The sequence below is a fragment of the Staurois parvus genome, unplaced genomic scaffold (assembly GCF_062004578.1).
Source record: "Staurois parvus isolate SC_StPar_1 unplaced genomic scaffold, SC_StPar_1.0 ptg000310l, whole genome shotgun sequence".
Classification (NCBI taxonomy): domain Eukaryota; kingdom Metazoa; phylum Chordata; class Amphibia; order Anura; family Ranidae; genus Staurois; species Staurois parvus.
In genome coordinates, this window is record NW_028318106.1 from 2,230,191 (window position 1) to 2,253,754 (window position 23,564).

At 44.3% G+C, this 23,564-nt stretch overlaps 1 protein-coding gene across 1 annotated transcript in view; it reads left to right on the top strand.

The window, feature by feature from the left end:
- Positions 1 to 23,564, top strand: part of LOC149457640 (phospholipid-transporting ATPase IC-like) — a 135,801-nt gene that overhangs the window by 41,049 nt on the left and 71,188 nt on the right. Inside the window, exons 9-15 of the mRNA XM_089683445.1 lie at positions 336 to 418; positions 2,534 to 2,692; positions 8,059 to 8,147; positions 10,120 to 10,316; positions 19,790 to 19,998; positions 21,873 to 21,916; positions 22,908 to 23,064. Coding sequence (XP_089539571.1) covers positions 336 to 418; positions 2,534 to 2,692; positions 8,059 to 8,147; positions 10,120 to 10,316; positions 19,790 to 19,998; positions 21,873 to 21,916; positions 22,908 to 23,064 — 938 coding nt within the window. The remainder of the gene's footprint in view (positions 1 to 335; positions 419 to 2,533; positions 2,693 to 8,058; positions 8,148 to 10,119; positions 10,317 to 19,789; positions 19,999 to 21,872; positions 21,917 to 22,907; positions 23,065 to 23,564) is intronic.

A 23,564-nucleotide genomic window follows, 5' to 3' on the forward strand; every position in this document is an offset into this window, starting at 1 on the left:
CGTAATTGCGTCACCACCCTCTAGTCCGACATGTTGCGTTTTTCAAGCTTCAGCGTTTATGAGCAGAAAAAAATTGTTTTTTGTAAACTCTCCTAACAGCTTTTTTCAAGCACTTTTTTTTCTTCATGTATTGTAAAAACGCTAATGAAATGCTAACACTCCTAAATGCTGATAAAACATTACTGCAAGCCGGTGCAAAAATTCTATTAACAGAGTTTTTCATCCACCACTTTTTTTTTCTAGAGTTTTTTGAGCTGATAAAAATGACAGTGTGCATGGAGCCATAAAATAAATTTCAGTAAATGTTATCAACACAAATGTTTTAATATTTTTAGAGAAACAAATTTGAAATTTAAAATGGCCCTGGAAATAACAGAAAAGCTCCTACAAGAAGAAAAGGCCCTGGCTGAATTTGATGGTAAGTTTTATAATTTGTAAATCTGTGTTAAAAAAAGAAATAATTCTGCAAGCAATTTATTGTATCATTGTTGAATTGTCTCTCCACATTCACAGATTGGATATTTTTCAAACATGCAAACAAATTAAAGGGTTCAACAATTTTGGTAGCTTAAAATGAAACGATGCGATAACTTTCTCAGAAAGTGACACTGGAATCAGAGGAAGTGGCAATTTACCAATGTGTTATTCTCCCAAATATTTTGCATGTGGAACATCATAGGGTTGAATAGTTAAAGATAAATAGGTTGAAAGTGAATTTTCCTTGAGCTTAGTGAATTAGTTGGTCTGCTGACTTCCATTATCCAATCTTGTGCAATCAAACATACTGTTTTCTTCATTTTCCTCGCAAGTGATTTTGTATTCTTTGCAAAGTGAATTTCAAAATAGTCAGTTTTTCACTCTTGCATTCCATTGCAAAGTACAAATTCTCTTGCAAAGCAGATGACCTATTTGCCTTTAGTAAAACAGTTCTGAGTGAGTCTAACTTGTAGTAGAGGGATAGGGTGGGTTTCAACCTTATCCTCCTGTAATAGGTATGGCAGGCTTAAACATTCCAAAATTCTGAGATTTTTGCAATTTTAAGTAGATTTCTGTAAATTAATCTCATGAGAATAACTTATGGACTATTGCCTTAAAGGATTCTAAAGGTAAATTTAAAACTTATTTAATACTTACCTGCTCTTTGCAAGAGGTCTGATCCACCTCTTCTTGGGTCCCCCACTGGTGAGTAAAAAGAAGAAAGGTAAGGGCACTCCAGGATAACAAAAAACAAACTTCTTTATTCCTCAATAGTAGTAAAAAGACAAAATACAACCCTACAAGACAGCCAGTTAACGCGTTTCACACATAAGGTCTTAGTCTCCCACTGGTGCTTCTGGCTTCTACTCCCAACCATGTGGCCCCATAATGAGACAATTCCTATGGGGGCACTTATATGGGCTTGCTCCCAAGCTGGCTCTGTGTGTCCATTTACACACATAGCACACCTTGGCCTCCCCCCCCCTCCTCACTGGCTGTTATTGACAGCAGCAGGAGTCTTAGCCTATGAGAAGGGAGAGAGAAGAGAGAGACGATACTCTTAGGCACAGCACTGGATTGAGATTGAGCTCAAGTAAGTTTAAGGGGGGGCTGCTGTATGCAGAAGGTTTATTATCTTAATGCAATGGCCTTAAAGCTTTCTAAAAAAGGGGCCAGTTTGCTGTCCTTCAGACTTTAGGGGAGCTGGACTGTATTTGAGTAGAACATGTTCTGGTATCAGTAGGAGTAAATAATGCCGCATCTTTAGTGGGAGGAATAATTCCCCATCATTACTGTCAATGGGAGATATAGTGCCTCATCATTGGTATCAATGGGTGGAATAGTGCCCATCACTGGTGTCAGTGGGAGGAATAGTGTTCCATTGTCGGTATCAGTGGGAGGAATAGTGCCCCATCATTAGTGTCAGTGGGAGGAATAGTGTTCCATTGTCGGTATCAGTGGGAGGAATAGTGCCCCATCATTAGTGTCAGTGGGAGTAATAGTGTTCCATTGTCGGTATCATTGGGAGGAATAGTGCCCCATCATTGGTGTCAGTGGAAGGAATAGTGTTCCATTGTCGGTATCATTGGGAGGAATAGTGCCCCATCATTGGTGTCAGTGGAAGGAATAGTGTTCCATTGTCGGTATCAGTGGGAGGAATAGTGCCCCATCATTGTTGTTATTGGGAGGAATAGTGCCCCATCATTGGTGTCAGTGGGAGGGTTTTAACCCCAGTTCGGTTTACTTTTGCCATCTGTCTCCCATTGGTGAGATTTAACTTCAATTCCTGTCCGATAGCCAAAACAGGAAGTGAGAGAAAATCCTTCCAAAGTGAGGGAATCGCACGGTGTCACCAGGGTCACCAGAACTAGTAGAAGATTTCTATTACTGTTCTGAAATATGGGATTTCCTTTTACTTTCACTTTCGATGTTAATGGAAAACAGGACAAACAGAGAGGGCGAATCTCCACAATAGCAGCACAGACAACAATAAAAATGATAAATGTGAACTCCACAATCTTCTCTTCCCTTCCTTATTGCGTCTTTTATTTCTCAGGGATGGTGGAAAGCGAAGAGCCCAACAACCGTTTGGATAAATTCATAGGCACGTTGTTCTGGAGAGGGTCGAGTTCCAGCCTTGATAATGATAAAATACTACTTCGTGGTTGTACAGTACGCAATACCCTCTACTGTGTTGGTCTGGTAATATTTGCTGGTAACTGTCACACATTTACATCTAAATTGATGAAGTTAGCCATGAGAATATATTATCCATTAATTCGACAACTGAGCACATTTCAGCTGTCTGGTATGAGCTTTCTTATGAAAGATGATTTGATTGGCTAATGCATTGCTCATTAAGAAGTCATTGTTGAAAATTGGAGAATAGACAAAACAGTTTACATGTTTGGCTTAATAGGCTGTACTCAAAATCAAATGAAAAGTTGTAAATTTACTATTGTTAGACCTTATGTCCTAAGCAGCAGGGGATGACTTGCCAGATTTGGATGTTTTTAGAGCTCTTGGACCAGAGAATAATAATGACTGGAGAATAGTGGTTAGTGGTATCAGGCTTGCAGAGGGTCTGCCTGCTGGTGCACTGGAGATGACTGAGCATGCCTTTTACATTTTTCAATGCTACAGCTCCAGATTGTCTGACAAAACTGCTGCACTTTCCTCCCACTTACCATACATTCCTACTGGCCATCAGTGATGGCTTTTTTTCAGTAGGAATAGGATGGGGGTGACAGGAGGAGTGGAAGCTTCGACAATATCAGGAAGTGCTTAAGCTTTGCCCAAACCTTTGCTTTATACCTGTCCGCAGGTATTGTGAAAGCTCAGGTTGAACATCACCAGTGGGGAGAAGTTCAGTCTTACAACAAGAATAAGCTGGGGTGGAGCAGTGGCACAAAGAACATAAGATTCTTCAAAGTATTGTCTACCTATGTCTGCTATGCAGTATTGTAGTACAGCGCATATAGGAAATAAAAGAGTATCCCTTCCCCATGTAATGGCCTTAGCAATTACTTTTCTGCTATTTTTACTTATTTTTTAATAAACGATTTTAAAACTTTTTTTTATCATTTTGATTTGCTTTGTGTGTTTTTTGTCAAAAATATTGCCCCTCAAAAGGTCTAAGGTTTGAAAAAAATCCTTTTAGGTCATTTGTAAATAACTTTGCAATAACCAGAAATTTAATTGTTAGTGTCATCTTAAATGATAAAATGTATAATTGTATCTACTGTAACTCTAATTTTATTAAACGACTACTAGCCAAACTAGATAAAAAGTGTTTTTTTAAAGTTGTTTTTTAAATCTTTTTGTTTATAGGTTGCATACAAAATTAAATAATGTTTGCAAGTCAATATTACCCTAAGAAAGCCCCTGAAAAACAAGCAATATATTTATTACCTTAATTAATTACAAAGTTTTTAAACAATAAACATGTTGAAGAGTGAATAATGAGGAGGTTGTTGGGTTCTTCTGGGCTACTGTAGGCAATGTGGGCAGGGTCATTGCCCCTAAAGATTGGTACCTTTTCTCTGTCATGCTCATCAATGCCCTGGGACAAGACCTGCTGTGAAGGAAATTCAACCTTAAGGTGGTCTTCCAACGTAGAGATGGCCATACGCTTTGTATACTGAATAAATCTTCCATTTTGCTTGAGGTGATTGTAGCCGTATTAGTGCATTTGCGACAGAAACAATTGAGTACTGTCTGTGATAATTTTTTTATTTGCACTAACATACAATTTTGAGGACAAGCTTTTGGGATATGTCCCCTTCTTTAAAGTCCAAGCAGTACTATATAAATCACAAAGTTTCAGCAGAATGTTAGAAGAGATGAAAAAAAAAAAAGAGGCTAGAGATAAGATAAAGCAAAAGCGAGGGGGGGAGGGGGGGAATACTACACTCACACAGAGGGAATCAAGCTTGAGCTAATAGTCATAAAACTGTTGGATAATGAGTGAGGAATCCCATGTCCAAATTAAGGCCGTTATCTCTTGTGTCAAATAGAATTATCATTCTTAGTTCAAACGTTTTTCTTTCCTGAATGGATTTGAAATTTCCTTTAACCATTTCAATACCAGGCAATTTTACACCTTCCTGCCCAGGCCAGTTTTCACGTTTCAGCGCTCTCACACTTTGAATGACAATTGCGCGGTCAAACAAGATTGTACCCAAACTAAAATTTTATAATTTTCTTCACACAACTAGAGCTTTCTTTTGGTGGTATTTAATCACCGCTGGGGTTTTTATTTTTTGCTAAATTAACAAAAAAAGACCAAAAATTTTGAAAAAAAAACACATTTTTCTTTGTTTCTGTTATAAAAGTTGACAAATAAATAATTGTTCTTCATAAATTTAGGCCGAGATGTATTCTGCTACATGTCTTTGGTGAAAATAACCCAAATTAGGATGTATTATTTAGTTTGTAGGAAAGTTATAGAGTTCACAAACTATGGTATAGATCTGAAAATTGATCAATCCTGAAGTACTGACAGCCAGTTTGAGGTCCAAGAAAGTCAGAACAGTACAGATATCCCCAAATGACCCCTTTTTGCAGAGTAGACAGTCCGACATACTTCATAAGAGGAATGGCGAGTTTTTTGAAGTTGTATTTTTTTTGTCATAATTTTTCGGAAAATTAAAAAATTAAAAAAATTATTTTCACTATTTTTTTTTACATACTGTCACCAGTGCAGTACAGCGTCATCATATAACTGGCATAGAGGTGATCAGGGACACTGACTGGTGACAGCATGAAAAAAAATATATATTTTTTTTTTATTTTTTTATTATTTTTAATTTTTTATTACATTTTGTTTTATTTTTTTTAAGATTTGTTTTTCATATTTTGCTATGACCAAAGTAGTACAATGTTACCATAGTAACATTGTACTACTTTGGGGAAGTGATCAGTATTTTTTTTTTTTTTTTACACAATTTGCTTATAGCAAAGAATTACTTTGCTATAAGTAAGCATTTACCTGAATGACATCAATTCATTCAGGGTTTTTTGTTTTTTTTTTGTGCTAGCTGTGATTTGGCCACAGCTAATCACATGACATGTGCATGTGACCTGCTGTGACCATTCAAAGCTAGGCAGTAGTATACAATGGATGGCATGAATGAAGCCATCCATTGTATACAACTGTCATGTGAGCTGCTGTGATTGGTCACAGCAGGTCACATGGTACCGGCAACGGGGGCCGGTACTCAGATCTGTCATCGGCCGTGTCTGAGGTACACGGCCGGTGACAGATCGCGCCGCTGCGTGGCTCTGCAACCGCGCGAACTGCACATGTGCGGGAGGACGCCAAATGGCGTATACCCCGGAAAGCTGCAGTATTTTTGCGGCCGCCAAACGGCTATAGGCTAATGGTTAAAAACTAAAATATTGAGGTCTTCCGTAATGTGGTCTGGTTGTGCCAAATGGTGTCCTACAAGTGTGCAGAGGTCATCTTCTTTATGTTCCTTGATGGTATGTCTGTGCAAATTCATCCTTGTTTGCAACTTCTGTCCTATTTCGCCAACATAAGATTCTTTGCTGCATTTTATGCACTGGATAAGATACACAACATTACTGGAGGTGCAGCTGTATGATCCGGAAATACTGAAGATCCCTTTTGAGTGTCTGACACTTTTTGATGGATTGATTTGATTGCACAGTTTGCAGCGTTTTCTATTGCAGGGTGTGCTTCCATTATTTGTGTTTCCTACTGATTAGTTTATTTCTGAGGTTGGGGGGTTGTCTGAAGGCCAGTATTGTGGGTTGCTGGAATATTTCTTTCAGAGTTCCATCCTCTGTTATGATGGGTTGTAAATCTTTGATTATTTTTCTTATCCCTTCTAGTGCCGGGTTGTATGTGGTTACTAGAGGTACACGGTTGTTTGTTTTTTTCTCTTTGTACTGAAGTAGGTTTTCCCTTCATGTTCTCAAGGCTGTGTTTATGCTGGTGTTGATAGTTTTGTCCTTGTAATTTATCTTATCCAGTGCAGAAAATGTAGCAAAGGATCTTATGTTGGCGAAACAGGACAGAAGTTGCAAACAAGGATGAATTCGCACAGACATACCATCAAGGAGCATAAAGAAGATGACCTCTGCACACCTGTGGGACACCATTTCGCACAACCAGGCCACACAATGGGAGCCCTCAATATTTTAGTTCTTAAAGGAAATTTCAAATCCATTCAGGAAAGAAAAACTTTTGAACTAAGAATGATAATTCTATTTGACACAAGAGATAACGGCCTTAATTTGGACATGGGATTCCTCACTCATTATCCAACAGTTTTATGACTATTAGCTCAAGCTTGACTCCCTCTGTGTGAGTGTAGTATTCCCCCCCTCCCCCCCTCGCTTTTGCTGTATCTTATCTCTAGCCTCTTTTTTTTATTTTCATCCCTTCTAACATTCTGCTGAAACTTTGTGATTTATATAGTACTGCTTGGACTTTGAAGAAGGGGGCATACCCCAAAAGCTTGTCCTCAAAATTGTATGTTAGTGCAAATAAAAAAAGTATCACGGACAGTACTCAATTGTTTCTGTATACTGAATAAACAAACTGGACCCCAGTTAACTCTCTGGCCCAGTGTCAATGCACACCTTGATGGTAACTGTTGCATTTCAGAGGGACATGCTGAGCCTATACCCACTCCTGTCCAGCACATCTCTGTCACCTCACTGCCAGAGACAGAATGGGGTCCCGCTGTGCACATAGAAGGGACCTCATGCGTGCACTTTGTCTTCTTACTCTTCCATACCTGGCAGCCATGTTGAGGGCCTCTGTAATGCTAATCTGCTCCTCCTGCTATGGCAGATGGACCGCTAAGGAAGGAAGTCCCAGAGGCAACCCCCTCGCTACTGGAGTATGTCTCGCCTGGCACAGGTACCATGCTTCACAACAGGTTGCTTGTACTGGTTACTAGACTTCCGTTACCCTTCACAACTACATGCTTTAACTCTGTAACAGAGCTGTCTTCATACCCCAATGTGCTTTAACTAACCCAAGCTGCAGAAGACTATGTGTAATGTGCCAGTTACTTTCATACACTCCTTTGAATAACTTCAGGCCAGGCAACGTTTCAAGGCTTTAACATGACAGTTACAATGAAACAAACATCCTTTTCCAACCAAACCTGACTCTAGGTGTTGCTTCCCCAGCATACCTGCACAGGCAGAACCATTATAGGCAAGACCCCAAGTGGTGATATCTCAGATGGGTTGGTATCTTCTTCTCCAGTAGCAACTCTTTGGCACTCAGGGCTCCAAAAGGCTAAGGTAGATCCCGGGATCCGGACCCCTGTCCCTTTTATAAAAGCACAGGACTGGTGGGTCGAACTTAAATAAGCCAGCAAAACTAGACTGTGAACAGTGGCAAAGATGTTAACTCCTTCCCCCCTTGGCTCAGGCAGCCCTACTAGCTAACTTACAGTAACTTACAACCTACCTACAAACAGGCCCGTAGCAGAAATATAATAATTGATTTAGTACATAAATGGTGTAAAGATCTAAGAGGTTAGTTTCCTTTTTTTAAGTATTAATGTTATTTTGTTTTTATTTTATCTTATTCTTTAGGTGCCGATAGTAAAATAATGAAGAACAGTGGAAAGACTGTTTTTAAAAGGACTAAAATTGATTATATGGTGAACAACATGGTGTATATGGTAAATATTGACCTTTAAAATCAGCAAGGCCAGATTTATACTTCTGTTGCCTTCTAGGCCAGCTACAGAGTGCCACCACTTCCATTCTCCCCAACAGCCATTTTGAACACTAACCCTTTCAAACATGTGCACACACTGGACGCATGCACTATTCATGTAATGATATGTAGCATTAAACCCTTCGGAGTTGCTGAGTATTTAGGTCCCCCTATAGTCCTGCACAGCCAGGCAACATTTCCACAATGACTTGCATCCTAGAGTCAGACATCAGTCCTTGAGCTTTTTTTTATATTTTATTAGGGGGGTTTCAACTTGGATGGGGTAAAGGGGTATATGGGATGCCCATTGGAACCAATGAACTGAGGATAACTTCCTGGAACTATTTACATGTATACTGCAACACAGTCTCTTTTAAGAGAGCTAGCCAGCATCTCCTGCAGTACCTCCCCAGACTCCAGATAAACTCCTCTTCTTTACCCAGCTGTCTGGAGGTATCCCTGAGCAGGGAATCCAGTGCCAGTCACTTTAAGAAATAAAATAGTCCAGGTCGGTGGCTAATCTGGTTTCCCACCACAGTGTTCCTTCCCTTATTTGGCCCAGCGGGTGAAGGGTTACTCACTCAGTCCCTTCTCCTGTGCTTCTGGTGGGTCGGTGGCTGCTACCAGGCCTTCTAGCTGAGCTGCTCCTCCTCTGCTGCACAGGTGGTCCTTGCTCTGGGGGCCGGTTAGGGTCTGAACTTTCATCCTTTCCAGCTCAACTGCCTGTAGGCGAGCCCCCCTCTTCATCTAGGCCCCGTCCCAGGCTCCTGCCTTTAGCCTCACATCTTCTTCATCTTCCACCCAAATGCCTCCTGTTGGAGTCCCTCAAAAGTGCAGATCAGCTACTCCTCAGATCTACCCACTGCTTCTAGGCCTTTCTCCAAAGTTCTAGAGCAAGGGGAAATTCCAGAGGGCTGGTCTGCAGAGCCTCTCAGCTCTGACCACAGTTTGACCCCTGCTAGCTATTACACCCCGGCTGCTACTCAGCCCTTCTGAGGAACAATTGAGGTCTAGCTCCCCTAGGAGGATGCTACAGATATAACTAGAACCATGTTGGCAGAGACCCTATTGGCACTGTAATGAGACAACCGGGAACACATCTGCAGAGACACAATTGGTTCTGTAATGATACAACTGGAACCATGTCAGCAGAGACATGGTTGTGCAGAGACACAATTGGTTCTGTAATGACACAACCAGGAACATGTCTGTGGAGATGCAATGGATTTGATTTACTAAAACTGGAGAACACAAAATCTGGTGTAGTTTTGCATAGAAACTAATCAGCTGTTTTTTTCTTCTTCGTCAAAGCCTAATTAAACAAGCTGAAGTTAGAAGCTGATTGGCTACCATGCACAGCTGGACCAGATTTTGCACCCTCCATTTTTAGTAAATCAACCCCAGTGTGTTCTGTAATGACACAACCAAGAACATGTCTGCAGAGACACAATTTGTTCTGTAATGACACAACAAAGAACATGTCTGCAGAGACACAACTGGTTCTGTAATGACACAACAAAGAACATGTCTGCAGAGACACAATTGGTTCTGTAATGACACAACCAAGGACATGCCTGCAGAGACACACTTGTTTGTGGTCTTGGGTAATAGACACACATTAACTCATTCTTATTATGTACACAAGTACAAAATAGATTGTGATTGGGGTCAATTATGTACAATGCTGGTGGCATGAAGATGGGTTTCTAAAATCAGGCCATCAGTGCTTTAGCATATTAAAATAAGTAGGGTATCCAATAGTCAGAGGTACACATGGTCTCTCCAGGAGATTTCCCAATTGTTTTATCAAAAAGAAGGTCATATCCTTTCAGGCTCGTAAAGAAGACAGTGAAGGATCCCATTACTGCCCCACTGAAGATTTAGTTGCTGAAGACCCAAACCTTATCTTTAAAACTTGTCTCTCTGTTTTCTAGATATTTGCAATGTTGATCCTGGCTGCAGCTGGTCTTGGAATTGGGCAGACAGTTTGGGAAAGTGATATGAACACCGGAAACAAATCTTGGTACCTTTATGATGGATATATTTATCCTGCAGCCTACCGAGGATTCTTAGGCTTTTGGGGATATATCATTGTTCTGAACACCATGGTACCAATATCCCTCTATGTAAGGTAAAATCTCTCTAATCTTGACTAATGCACCATAGATAGGCTTGTCCACTCCTACTTCACCATTACCTATCCATACCACTCCACACCCCCCTTAACCAAATAAACTTTACAAAAAACATGACACCATTTGGAGTAAATGGCCAACATGGCCTTTTATTAACAACTTCACATTTTAACATACATCAACCGTTCCTTAACGGAAACCAAAGAATTGTTGTTGGTCTTCAAAGGCACCCACAAACGATCCAAAATGCACCTGCGGACAACCCTATACACTAGGCCTCCAGCCGCAACCAACCAGCTTGGAGACAACCATACCGTCCGCAGTGCAGCACCACCACCTTCCAGTTAAACCTTGGTTAACTGGGAATATCCACCGGGCCCCCCATACCACGGATGGGGTCCCACACCATTGTTTTACCTTCCAAGATGAGAACCGCCTCCAAAGACCAACAACTGCCACAGCACGCTGGGTAAGCCCTTACCCATGCGTGCCATGCCACAAACGAACCGCCCATAGTATGCCGTCCTGCAGCTCCAGGGACCACAAATCCGTGCCCACCGCATTCAAATGCACTCCATCACTGCGAAGATACCGCCAAGTATCCACCTCCAACTCCACATGCCGGACCACCAACCCTCCATTGCAACTAAAAAAGCGCCCCACCTCCCGGTTGACCTTAATCCTGGCCTTGTTGAGCCGCTCCACCGACCGCGCCAAGTGCCAAGAAGTGCGGGCGACCATGTCAGACCACACCACCACCATCCCCGGAAACTCCCGCCGCAACTGAAGAAAATCCAGCTTGACATCGCGAACCAGCTCCCGCATGGACCTACCCCCCAAATCGTTGCCACCCGCGTGAATCACCAACACATCCGGCGGTCTATCCAGCCGCGCAAAACGCCGCACCTCAGGCACGACACGACTCCACAACATGCCCGGCACACCTAACCAGCGGACACAAACCTCCCTTCTATCCAACCCCAGCTGCCTGCCATTGGGCCGAACATCAGCCCGCCTGGCCCCCCAAAACACATATGAGTGACCCAGGATCCACACCAGGCACACCTCTCCACCTGAAAGAAAAGAAACAATACCGCCAGAACAATACAGCACATGGACAGAACCGCAACTACTACCCACAACCCAAACAAACCAAACACAGGACCGCCCACTAAGCCCGCAACAAATGCGGCCGAACATACAGGCGAAATCTCTGGGAATCCCACCTACCAATGCGCTTCACCACATCATCCGACAGCCCCCACCTGGCCGCCTCCGTAGCAGCCCCGATCCGAAACGAGTGCGAAGCATACAAAGACGCATCTAAACCAGCAGCCGTCAAACACCGGCGAAAAACTGCCACAAATTGAAAACACGTCAAAGGGGATCCATCAACGTGCCTGAAAAAGGACCCCCGCCCCCCAGGGCGACGGGACAAAAATTCCCGCCTGAACCGGGCACACCAGTGAACCCGGAAGAGCGAAAAAACGCACCTTCGCACCCCTGCCCAATTGATCCGTCTTAGACCGACGGACCAGAACCTCCACCCAGTCACCGGAGCACACAACCTCCTCCACCAACAACCCCCCAAGAACCGACTTGGACGGACTAACGAGCTCCCCAATCCGCAATGCCCCAAAAAAGGCCACCGCAAAGGCAGCCCGAAATAAACCCACCTCAAAATCCGAAGAACACACAGTCCGCAAATGCTCAAACAAAGACCCCAACAACTCGAACGACACCGGACGACGAGAATCCCTACAACGATGAGCCCTCCGATAACCCCGCAGAGCCTGTCGAACCCAAAAATCCTTAGTAAAATCCCGACACCCTTGCAACTTAAAGAAAAATGCCAATCCCGCTAGTCGGCGATCCACCGCGGACGCCGACACCCCCCGCTCCAAACTCCGCGCCAAGAAGTACAACACTGCCACACGCACCTCCGGCCCCCAGGGATCAATAGCGACTAGTCGCAACAGATCCAGCCACTCCCGCCAGACCGTAGAGTAAGCGGACCAAGTCGCCTCACTCACCGACCGCCGGATCCAGCCCGCAACGACTCCAAGGCAATCTCCCACAGCCAGTCGGGACAAGGAACCCCGTGTTGCTCCGCCGCCGGCGCCAACTCTCGGAATTTGTCCCACTGAAAACGAGACAAAGCGTCAGCTAAGGTGTTGTCAACCCCAGGGAGATGTACCGCATGGAGAAAAACATTCAGCTGCAAGCAACGCAACACTAAGTGGCGAAGCAGGGCCACCACCGGTCGGGAAGAAGCCGAGACCCTATTGATGACCTGAACCACCCCCAAATTGTCACAGTGAAAACGCACCTTTTGATTTCAAAAATTCTCCCCCCAAACCTCAACCGCCAATACCACTGGAAAAAGTTCCAACAGTGCTAGGTTACTGAGAAAACCTGCCTCCCGCCAGGAAGCCGGCCACGAGGCCGCACTCCACCGACCCCGGAAAAAGGCCCCGTATCCCGCAGAAGCTGCCGCGTCTGTGAACAGTTCCAAATAAAAATTACTAACCGGGCCCGACATCCAAAGAGCCCGCCCGCTGAAAGAATCCAAAAAGGTGTGCCACAACTGCAAATCCTCCCGATGCTCCCGAGTCAGCCGAATGAAATGAAAAGGGGAGGCAATTCCCGCCGTCGCCGCCGCCAACCGGCGGCAGAACACCCGACCCATCGGCAGGATCCGACAAGCAAAATTAAGTTTTCCCAACAATGACTGCAAGGGCCGCAGCTGAATTGTACGCTTCCCCTGAACCGCGCGAATTTCACCCTGAAGGGCCAACAGCTTCTCTGCAGGCAGCCGGCACTCCATTGCGCCAGAATCCAAAACGATGCCCAAGAAAGTCATCACCGAAGCCGGACCCTCCGTCTTGTCAGCCGCCAAAGGAATCCCGAAACGTTCAGCAACGTGCTGCAACGTAGCAAGTAAAACCGCGCACACCCTGGAAGCCGGCGGACCCACGCAAAGAAAATCATCCAAATAATGGATGACCGAATTCACCCCCGAAACATCCCGAACCACCCACTCCACGAACAAACTGAACTTTTCAAACAATGCACAAGAGATAGAACACCCCATGGGCAAACACCTATCAACGTAAAACGCTCCCTGCCAACGGCAACCCAAAAAACGAAAACTGTCCAGATGAACCGGCAACTTCGCCATGAGTGCACCGCGCCCATACCGACGAACCCAGAACACTGCCGCATCAAAGAACGTGTAAGACACCGAACACGACTCCGGATCAATAGCGTCATTCACCGACCCCCCCTTAGGGAAGGACAGGTGGTGAATTAACCGAAACGCATTCGGCTCCTTCTTAGGCACAACCCCCAAGGGAGAAACCACCAGATCCTCAAACGGAGCACAAGTAAACGGACCACTCATACGACCCAACCCCACTTCCTTCCGCAACTTAGCCAAAACCACATCAGCATGCTGCAAGGCCGACCGTAAATTCCGAGCTAAGGGGGGGACCAAAGTCAAAGTACAGGGGATGCGAAAACCCTCAGAAAAACCAGACGCCAGCAGGACCGCCGCAGCCCGTTCAGGATACCTATTTAAGAAAGGCCCCATCCTTTCCACCCGCACCGGCGGCGTCCCTCTTACCCGCAGGCTCACCGGGAGGGCCTCTACCGCGCCTGAAACAGCGCGAGAAAGGGTGGGATCCACCGCACCTGGAACACTCGTGCCTAAACCGACAGGACCCTCCAAAACGACAAGTGCCCTCCTGGAACTGCCAGCAGAAACCCCTACGCTTGGCGGCTGATTGTCCCGGGGAAAATGAACCACCTGCCCCGCCCTGAAAAAACGGACCAGGGGCCCTCTGCGGCGCCATGAGCCGCATCCAGAGGCCAATGTCCTTATGGTCCCAACGCAACGACGGGCGAACAGCCCTCCGCTGCCTAAACTGCTCATCATACCGAAGCCACGCCGAACCGCCGTAGACCCTGTGAGCCTCACTAATGGCGTCCAGGTAACAGAACAACGCCGAGCAATGCTCCGGAGCTTTCTCGCCAATGACACTGGCCATGATTGCGAAAGCCTGCAGCCAATTCGCAAAAGTACGGGGGATAAGCCGAAAACGCCGCTGCTCCGCATCCTCCCGTCTACCGTCATCAACCCGGGACCCATCAAACGGAAAACGCTCCAAAGGCAAGAGCGTGAATATGTCCACATACTCCCCGTTCCAAATTTGTTCCCGCACGGCCGACTGCAAATGCGCACCCAAGGGGCCCTCAAAACACACATACACTTCCCCCTTCACAGAGTCTGCCACGCCGACAGGTCCGGACACCCCCGAACCCTCCCCCAAAACCGCGGAAGGAACCGCAGAGCCCATAACCCCAGACTCCGCGGTAACCACCCCAGGCCCAGAACTAAGCGGAGAAGAGACCCCCAGGCCCCGCACTACCCCGCTGTCCTGTCCCGGAACCACGAGCCCATCCCCACCGGCCGGCAGGAGCCACGCAGAAGCAGGCCCAGGGGTCCCAACACCGCCCCACTCCAGCTGCCGCAACAAGTCCCGCAAACCGGAAAGTACCTCCCCGAGACCCCCACCAAAACCGGACAGGGGAGCGCCGCCAACGAGCGCCGCCAAGGCCGCACCCACCAGGGCGGCCTGACCGCCCCCCAGCAGATCCCGCAACGCAGAAGAAAGGGAGACAGACACAGGAACAGATAACTCACCAGGCTGCCCAGGAGATGCCCCATCAGCTGCGCGCTCCCGCTCCATCGATGAAGAGCGGCGAGCCGTCGCCCCCGCATCGGGTTCCGACAGCTCACCCTCCGACCTTTCGTCCACCGCTCGACGTCCGGATGGCCTCTCGGTCCCAGGAGCCACGGGTCCCGCAGGGTTGTGCCGCTCCCAACTCCGCCTCTGGGCACCAGCCAAGCCTGTCGCTGGCCCTGGGCTCCGTCCTGCAGCACTCCCAGCTGCACTCCGCCCAGCGCTGCACTTCTTCCTCCGTCTTCTGGGAGCCCCAGCTCCCGACTGTCCAGGGGGCCCACCAGCCACATTAGGGGACAGCCCAGCAGCCGCAGCTGACCGCCTCCCGCGCCGAGCTCCCTCCCTGACAGGTACTATGTCAGCGGAGGAGCCGGTAATTGCACTCTCTCTCCTGCCTCCACTCTGTGCGGGCGGGGGGGAGGGGCTACCCCGCGAAACCCCGCCCGCCGAGCTCACTCCACGTCTTCCTCTCCGTGCAGGCGGGGGGGAGGGGCCACTCGGCGAAACCCCGCCCGCCGAGCTCTGCCATCGCCGGGGATTCCTCCCGGCACCGCCGCTAGCAGAGGCCAGTGAGCGCCCTGCCAGCGGGGCCGGAGGGTCCCGAGGGGGGCTCCCATTGCGGTGCTGAGCTCCAGGGGGTGGGGCCGGACTGAAGCGCTCCGGAGGCCTAGACCTCCGAGCACGTGGGCGCACCCGCCCCCCCGCTGCTGGTGACAAGCCCGGGTCTCCCAACAGATCAGAGACCCGGCCCTGCAACCAGCCCATACCTCGATCTTCTGCTGCCACCCGCAGCTGAGCCACAAGGGCCTCCATGCCGCAGGTCAGATAGGAGGGGGAATTTCAGGACCAAGCTCACATGAAGCTCTGGTCCTTGCACACGTCCAGCTCCACTGTCGCCCCTTCCGCAGAACCCCCACCCTAAGGTGCCACAGACCCCTCCTACACTCCACATCTGCCAATCCTGTAATTCCCCAATCAATTCCCCACCCCCTGGAGCTAAATTTAACCCTTTCCGTTCCCTACACCACTCTGGGCCTAGTCATGTATGCCCTGCGCTATTTCCATTCTTCCCTATTCGCTACGGGCATTTCTTTCAATGTCAAACAATTATGTCCTATCTAGATTTTACTGTTTAATTTAAACAAGGTGTTTTTACAAACTTTCACACCTCCCATCATGTTCTTTTGAAGTCAGCATCTGCCTTAACTCATCCCATGGTTATTGGCTTATTTAAATAGAACAGTGTCTGTGATGTTTCTCAGTTTTTTCAAGACACAGTATAGCTAACAGGGATTAGCCACAATCACCTGAATTTGTTCTGCAACATTAAAGGAAATTTTGCTACTCATCCATTTAGCTTGTGGTTGAAGAAGCCACTTGAATAAGCATCATCATGTTCTTAGGCAACCAGCATCTGCTTGACACATATTATGGTGACTGGATTTAGGTGACTGACTTACCCATGTGGCTAATGCTGGGGTATGTTTCCGACACGCATTAAAACTGAGGCAGCTACTATGATGCATGCCAAAACATCTTCAACAAAACAGACAGAAAAAAATCATGTCATTGTGCATAACTACTACTAACTATATGTATGTTAACTTACTTGAAGGACTTGATGATGGTCTTTTAGTCCTGATCCTAGCTATCCATATGTAAAGTAAAAGCGCGCTAGTGGTATCTAATAGGTCTGGTTATGATGACAATTTAGACACTCTTGTGAGGGGGTGTGGAGACATATTGGGCAATTCATTGGGGGTCTGTAATCATAAAAAGTTTATAACCTCTGATCTAAGATAACATTTCCTGTGATGAGCAGTTTCATTTTGAGAAAGCAATGGTTGTAGCACAAAATGTGTAAGAGCCTGTGTTGAACACATATCCAGGCCATTTATTTCTACTTAGACTTCTGCTTTGGAGGCACCCACAATAAAGTTAAATTAGATGCAAGCACCTTAATATACTATTGAAATACACATGGGATCAGTGTTGCCTGTCAACAGTTCATATTTTCTTTGACCAATCTTGTGATTTAGCCAACCTGGGTTGGTTGTTCTTGCTCCCGCTGGACAATACAATAGCATGGGAGTGAAGAGAAGTATAAAAAGTGTACTGCTCCAGAATTTACCTGGAATAGGATTCACTTTAAGGGCCCCACAAGATTATATCTATGACTTAGACTCTGGGTATTTTTTATTTAATATTTTAACTCCTTTGGGAACACTGCATACCTGTGGAGGCATGGAGATTATCTATTTAATATTCGCTACAGGTTTAAACCTTTACCAAATCTGGGATATTTTGAGTTACACCAGTGAAGAAGAAGAATTGACTTTCCAATCAACCTTTAGAATGGCTATACACATGACAATGTTCCATGAATATCAACCATTTTCCATTCATCAGGAATCACAAATATGATTACAAGTAATGTCCAGAAACTGAGCAATTTATCACCCATGAGTTATGTATAGGGATAACTATGATCCTTACTGAGTCACACATATATACAGTGGGGATCGAAAGTTTGGGCACCCCAGCTAAAAATTTGTATTAATGTGCATAAAGAAGGCAAGGAAAGATGGAAAAATCTCCAAAAGGCATCAAATTACAGATTAGACATTCTTATAATATGTCAACAAAAGTTAGATTTTATTTCCATCATTTACACTTTCAAAATAACAGAAAACAAAAAAATGGCGTCTGCAAAAGTTTGGGCACCCTGCAGAATTTATAGCATGCACTGCCCCCTTTGCAAAGCTGAGACCTGCCAGTGTCATGGATTGTTCTCAATTGTTCTCAAGAAGGCTATAAGAAGATAGCAAAGCGTTTTCAGATGTCAATATCCTCTGTTCGGAATGTAATTAAGAAATGGCAGTCATCAGGAACAGTGGAAGTTAAAGCAACATCTGGAAGACCAAGAAAAATATCAGACAGAACAGCTCGCAGGATTGTGAGAAAAACAATTCAAAACCCATGTTTGACTGCACGATCCCTCCAGAAAGATCTGGCAGACACTGGAATTGTGGTACACTATTCCACTATAAAGAGATACTTGTACAAATATGGTCTTCATGGAAGAGTCATCAGAAGAAAACCTCTTCTACGTCCTCACCACAAAAATCATCGTTTGAACTTTGCAAATGAACATATAGACAAGCCTGATGCATTTTGGAATCAAGTTCTGTGGACCGATGAGGTTAAAATTGAACTTTGTGGCCGGAATGAGCAAAGGTACGTTTGGAGAAGAAGGGGCACAGAATTTAATGAAATTGTCCAACTGTTAAGCATGGGGTTGGATCAATCATGCTTTGGGGTTGTGTTGCAGCCAGTGGCACAGGGAACATCTCACGAGTAGAAGGAAAAATGGATTCAATAAAATTTCAGCAAATTTTGGATGGTAACTTGATGCCATCTGTGAAAAAGCCGAAGTTAAAGAGAGGATGGCTTCTACAAATGCATAATGATCCTAAACACACCTCGAAATCCACGGGGGATTACATCAAGAGGCGTAAACTGAAGGTTTTGCCATGGCCTTCACAATCCCCTGACCTCAACATAATTGAAAATCTATGGATAGACCTTAAAAGAGCAGTGCGTGACAGACAGCCCAGAAATCTCAAAGAACTGGAAGACTTTTGTAAGGAAGAATGGGCAAAGATACCTCAAACAAGAATTGAAAGACTCTTGGCTGGCTACAAAAAGCGTTTACAAGCTGTGATACTTGCCAAAGGGGGCAGTACAAGATAATAACTCTGCAGGGTGCCCAAACTTTTGCAGACGCAAAATTTTTAGTTTTCTATTATTTTGAAAGTGTAAATGATGGAAATAAAATCTAACTTTTGTTGACATATTATAAGAATGTCTAATCTGTAATTTGATGCCTTTTGGAGATTTTTCCATCTTTCCTTGGCTTCTTTATGCACATTAATACAAATTTTTAGCTCGGGTGCTCAAACTTTCGATCCCCACTGTATATGAGACTATAAGATGGCTATGTATACTCTATTTTGTGCTTCTACCCATAACTCCATATATTTCAAGTTTTTTATTGCAAATGACAAACACATATTTAGATTGTAACTGTGCCAGCAGGCTTGTGTAACATTTTATGGGTAGTGTCTGCCTTGGTCCTTCCAATGTGATGTTTCTATTTGATAAGAAAGCCTATATAAGGAGAGAAGAACTCTATGGAAGGTGGAATACAGTGAGGGCAGACACTGTATTTCCCATATATGTATATGCAACAATAAATATAATTCAGTGCCTCATCTCGTCTGCTGGTAATTATTCAAGTCTCCTTAGAAATAGAGGAGCAGGAGGTTCTATCCTCCCTATACAGTTTGATAGTCCACCAGAACTATGTAGTAGAAGTGGGAACCGGGCTAAAAAAATTTACAACTTCAATGAAGTTTATTGAAAGGAAGAATTGAAATAGAATCAAAATGGGAAAAACTATGGTGATTTTGTTGAAAGAAATTGGGTTTTTCTTTTGGGTTTGATGCAGGCATCTTCAATGCCAACTCCTTGTTGCTGTTATAAACCACTATTTTATGTCTTTAATAACTTTGCAATTTTGTCAGAAAAAAATATAAGGTTTAATTGCTCTATCACATTCCCATATACATGGCCTTAGGTGACCTATAAGCACATGGTGGACATAAGACTAATGATTTTTTTTTTTATTTTCTAATGCGCTTTTTCTGGTTTCCATTGTGCAGTATTGAAATGATTCGATTGGGACAAAGTATCTTTATAAATCAGGATTTACATATGTACTACCCGAAGAAAGACACATCAGCCAAAGCCAGGACGACGACACTAAATGAACAGCTTGGGCAGATTGAGTACATCTTCACTGACAAGACTGGCACACTGACACAGAACATTATGACCTTTAAAAAGTGTTCCATTAATGGAAGGACTTATGGTAAGAATAGCATATGGTGTGTAATGGGACTCAGAATTTTTACAAGAATGTTACTTAGAAAAATAAATAAATTATATACAGTTTATACAGGGGTTAGACAAAAATATAGAAACACTTCATGACAATTTTAGAAGTTATGGTGGTATACACATTTTCCAGGAGCTCAACCTCAGTCCTATGAAGATAGAGTCCTGTGAAGACTGAGATTGAGCTATGCAGTCACTTTTGCAGCAGTTTTTTTTTTTTTTTATTCCAGGTCACAATCCTGCGCAATGTGTCTCTTTCGGTCAGTTGACCATGTCGACGACACTTATGCTTTCTCAGACGTTTTCGCGGAAACTGTATATGCCATCATAATCTTTGATACTGTACATCGCGTCACGGCAAATAAATTGGCAACTTCGGTCACTGAGGCACCAGCTAAGCGGCACCAACAATTTGCCCTCTTTGAAGCTCAGTAAGCTCTGACATAACTCGGTATTACCAGCAGCGCAGGCAGTGAATGACGTGAGGCTTCACACCTGTTAGCTGGGAGTCTCATCACACAGTGGAAGCAAAAGAATGTTACATCACTTCCACTTTCAAAACGAAACATGTCGTCACTTGCACACTTGCAAATCATGTAGTGTTTCCATTTTTTCATCTAACCCCTGTATATACACATTATATAGTCAGACGTTTTTATGTCAGTAATTTGTGGTATTGGGCATGAACATCTAGCTAGCATTAAATTCATCCCACTGGTATTCAGTAAGTTTGAGGTCAGGGCTTTGTGCAGTCCACTTGAGTGTCTCATTGAAAATACACAACTGTTCGAAACAGTGGTGGCCAACTTAATAAATATAGGGGACTCAAGCGCATCCTTTAAAATATCCAGAGGGCTGTTCAATTGCTTTGTTTTCATACATGTTCCATTTTTAGTATACACTAATTGGGAATATAGTGTCTCCAGCATGTTCACAGGTTCACTACACAGGGAACTTCATCTTTGGTGAGATACTTACATTAGTATCCAGGGGATGGCAGAGTTGTAATATTTCCTTTTCTGGGCCTGATCATATCTTCAAAGAAAGTCAGTACCTGTGGTAAATGTAATTATATTCTATAAATATTTAGGTCAGTAATGTTCTAGATATTACACATTGTCATTCACTCAAGGAGTAAACCCTTCCCCAAGAACCTATATGTAGCCCTTTGACAGGTAAGAAGAATCTCCTTGACAGTCATTCTCAGTGGGTTGCCTGGCCAGCTTAGAGATGTAAGATGACCAGGTAACCCACTGAGAACGACTGTCAAAGAGCTTTATATGTGTTAGCACCAGGACCCGCTGTGGTTCTTAGCAAACCCTAACAGCAGTACGCACATCATTCTCATCCTTTGTTCTTCTGTATAAAGGTGTAACTAATAGGTACCAGATCACAAATGGATTTACCAATAGGTTCAAAAAGGCACCCTTTGTAGTAATAAACACTTCTGGATGCCCAGATGATTTTCTTTTGAACTTCTTGTGACTTCGTTCTAACTTACGTCCGAATTGCTTCTGATGTCTCCATGAACCGAGTTGGGTTACCTTGAGCTGTATTTGTATTCCCATTGACTTCTAAAGAACCTGATGCTGTAAAGGTTACAAATGGAAGATTTCCACTCTTTTACTGTTCTGATGTCACCCGTAAATTCAGGATTTACTTTCACATTCACTTTTGGTGCAAACAGTAAACATGACAAATAGAGATGGCAAATCTCCCTAATGGGGGCACAAAGACCAATAAAAACCTGACAGGTGTTCTAATCCCTCACTACTCTATTCAAAACTAAAAAAAGTGTGTTGGCTTTAGTTATAATTTAATACATTTAATTTTTTTTCTTTTCTGCAGGTGACTCAAATCCAGCAACTGGAAAACTAGTAGGTGCCAGCTTGGTAAGTAGGCATGATCTCTTTTACTGTCCTATACCCATTGCCAATCCTCCCAGCAAGAAGCCTGCAGAAACCTTTTGGGCTGATTAATGATGGGGAAGGAAGAGGGGGGTGTCATAATCTAGATGGGCTAATGAGATCTGTTTTATTTCTTCTATTGGTCTCCAAACACCTCTGAGGACAGAAATATGGAATCTACCACCGCAGACTTGGTTAGGTGCAGGAGTGACTCACTAGGTGATGAAGCCAGGATCAGGATGACAGACCATGCACTTTTACAAGAGATGTGTATCCACTCCCACTTCTTTATATAGAACCAACAGTCTAAACATCAATTTATGTACGGTACATTCACATCAGTCCCTGCCCTCAAGTAGCTTACAATCTAAGGTCCCTAGTTCACACACACAACCATACTAGGGTCCATTTGGAAAAGAGTCAATTAACCTACTAGTATGTCTTTGGAGTGTGGTTGGAAACCCATGGAACCACAGGGAGAACATGCAAACTCCATACAGATAGTGTCCTGTTGAGTTGTCACCACCAGTAGGATCACTCATGTGTCATGGCCCTCTGTATCACTCTCTCATATGTGGCTGATATACTAAAGGTGGATGGGCTGTTCACTTTGCAAGGGAATGTTCTATTATTTTAATGGATGAGGTGAAGCTCTGCTGACTGCCATCATCCAATTATTTGCAATCAAAAATACTGTTTTTGTATTTTCTTTGCACAATCACTAAGTTAAGGGAAATGTCCTTGCAATACGAACAGCCTATTTGCCTTCATTAAGTGGAATTCAATAATAATATTGATAATCCAACAAATACATTCTAATTGCAATGCGCTGCTCTGTTCTTATGCTAACATGCACTGAAAAGTTGTAAAATCAAACCTCAATGGCAGCTTTTAAAGCATTCTACCTAGTGTAAGTGTTGGCCTATGACAGCTATTTTGTACAAACTTTTTGTTTTCTGATGTGTTTTATTTTCAGCAAGTGGACTTCAGTTGGAATCCTCTAGCTGATCCCAACTTTACCTACAATGACAAGAACTTAGTTGACCAAGTCCGGTCAGGAGGTGACCCATGTGTACGAGAATTCTTTAAGTTACTTGCTTTGTGTCACACGGTGATGGTGGATAAGACAGAAGGTATGTGCTTTCTTCTTGTTTATGGGTAATCTGATTTGAATTAAAACTTATTTAAACAAAGATTTATCTACAGATATATGAGTAGGCCAGGCTGGAAAACATAGGCATACATTATCCTTCCAGGTACCACTAACAAGCCTCTTGCCCTTCTTACCTTTGGGTTCCTTTGCTCCCAAAGTGAGTCGAATTATTTTTATTATACAGGATTTATATAGCGCCAACAGTTTGCTCAGCGCTTTACAATATAACGGGAGACAATACAGCAACAATACAGTTCAATACAAGAGGAACAGGAGGGCCCTGCTCCTTGGAGCATACAATCTAGCAGTGAGGGGATAGTGGTACAAAAGGTAGTAACTGTGGGGGATGGACTGGTTGGAAGAGTAGAAGATTCCATTATTAGCTGAGGGCAGGATAGGCTTTCCTGAAGAGATAGGTTTTCAGAGAACGCCTAAAAGTGAGCAGAATAGGCCATAGTCTGATAAATTGGGGTAGAGAGT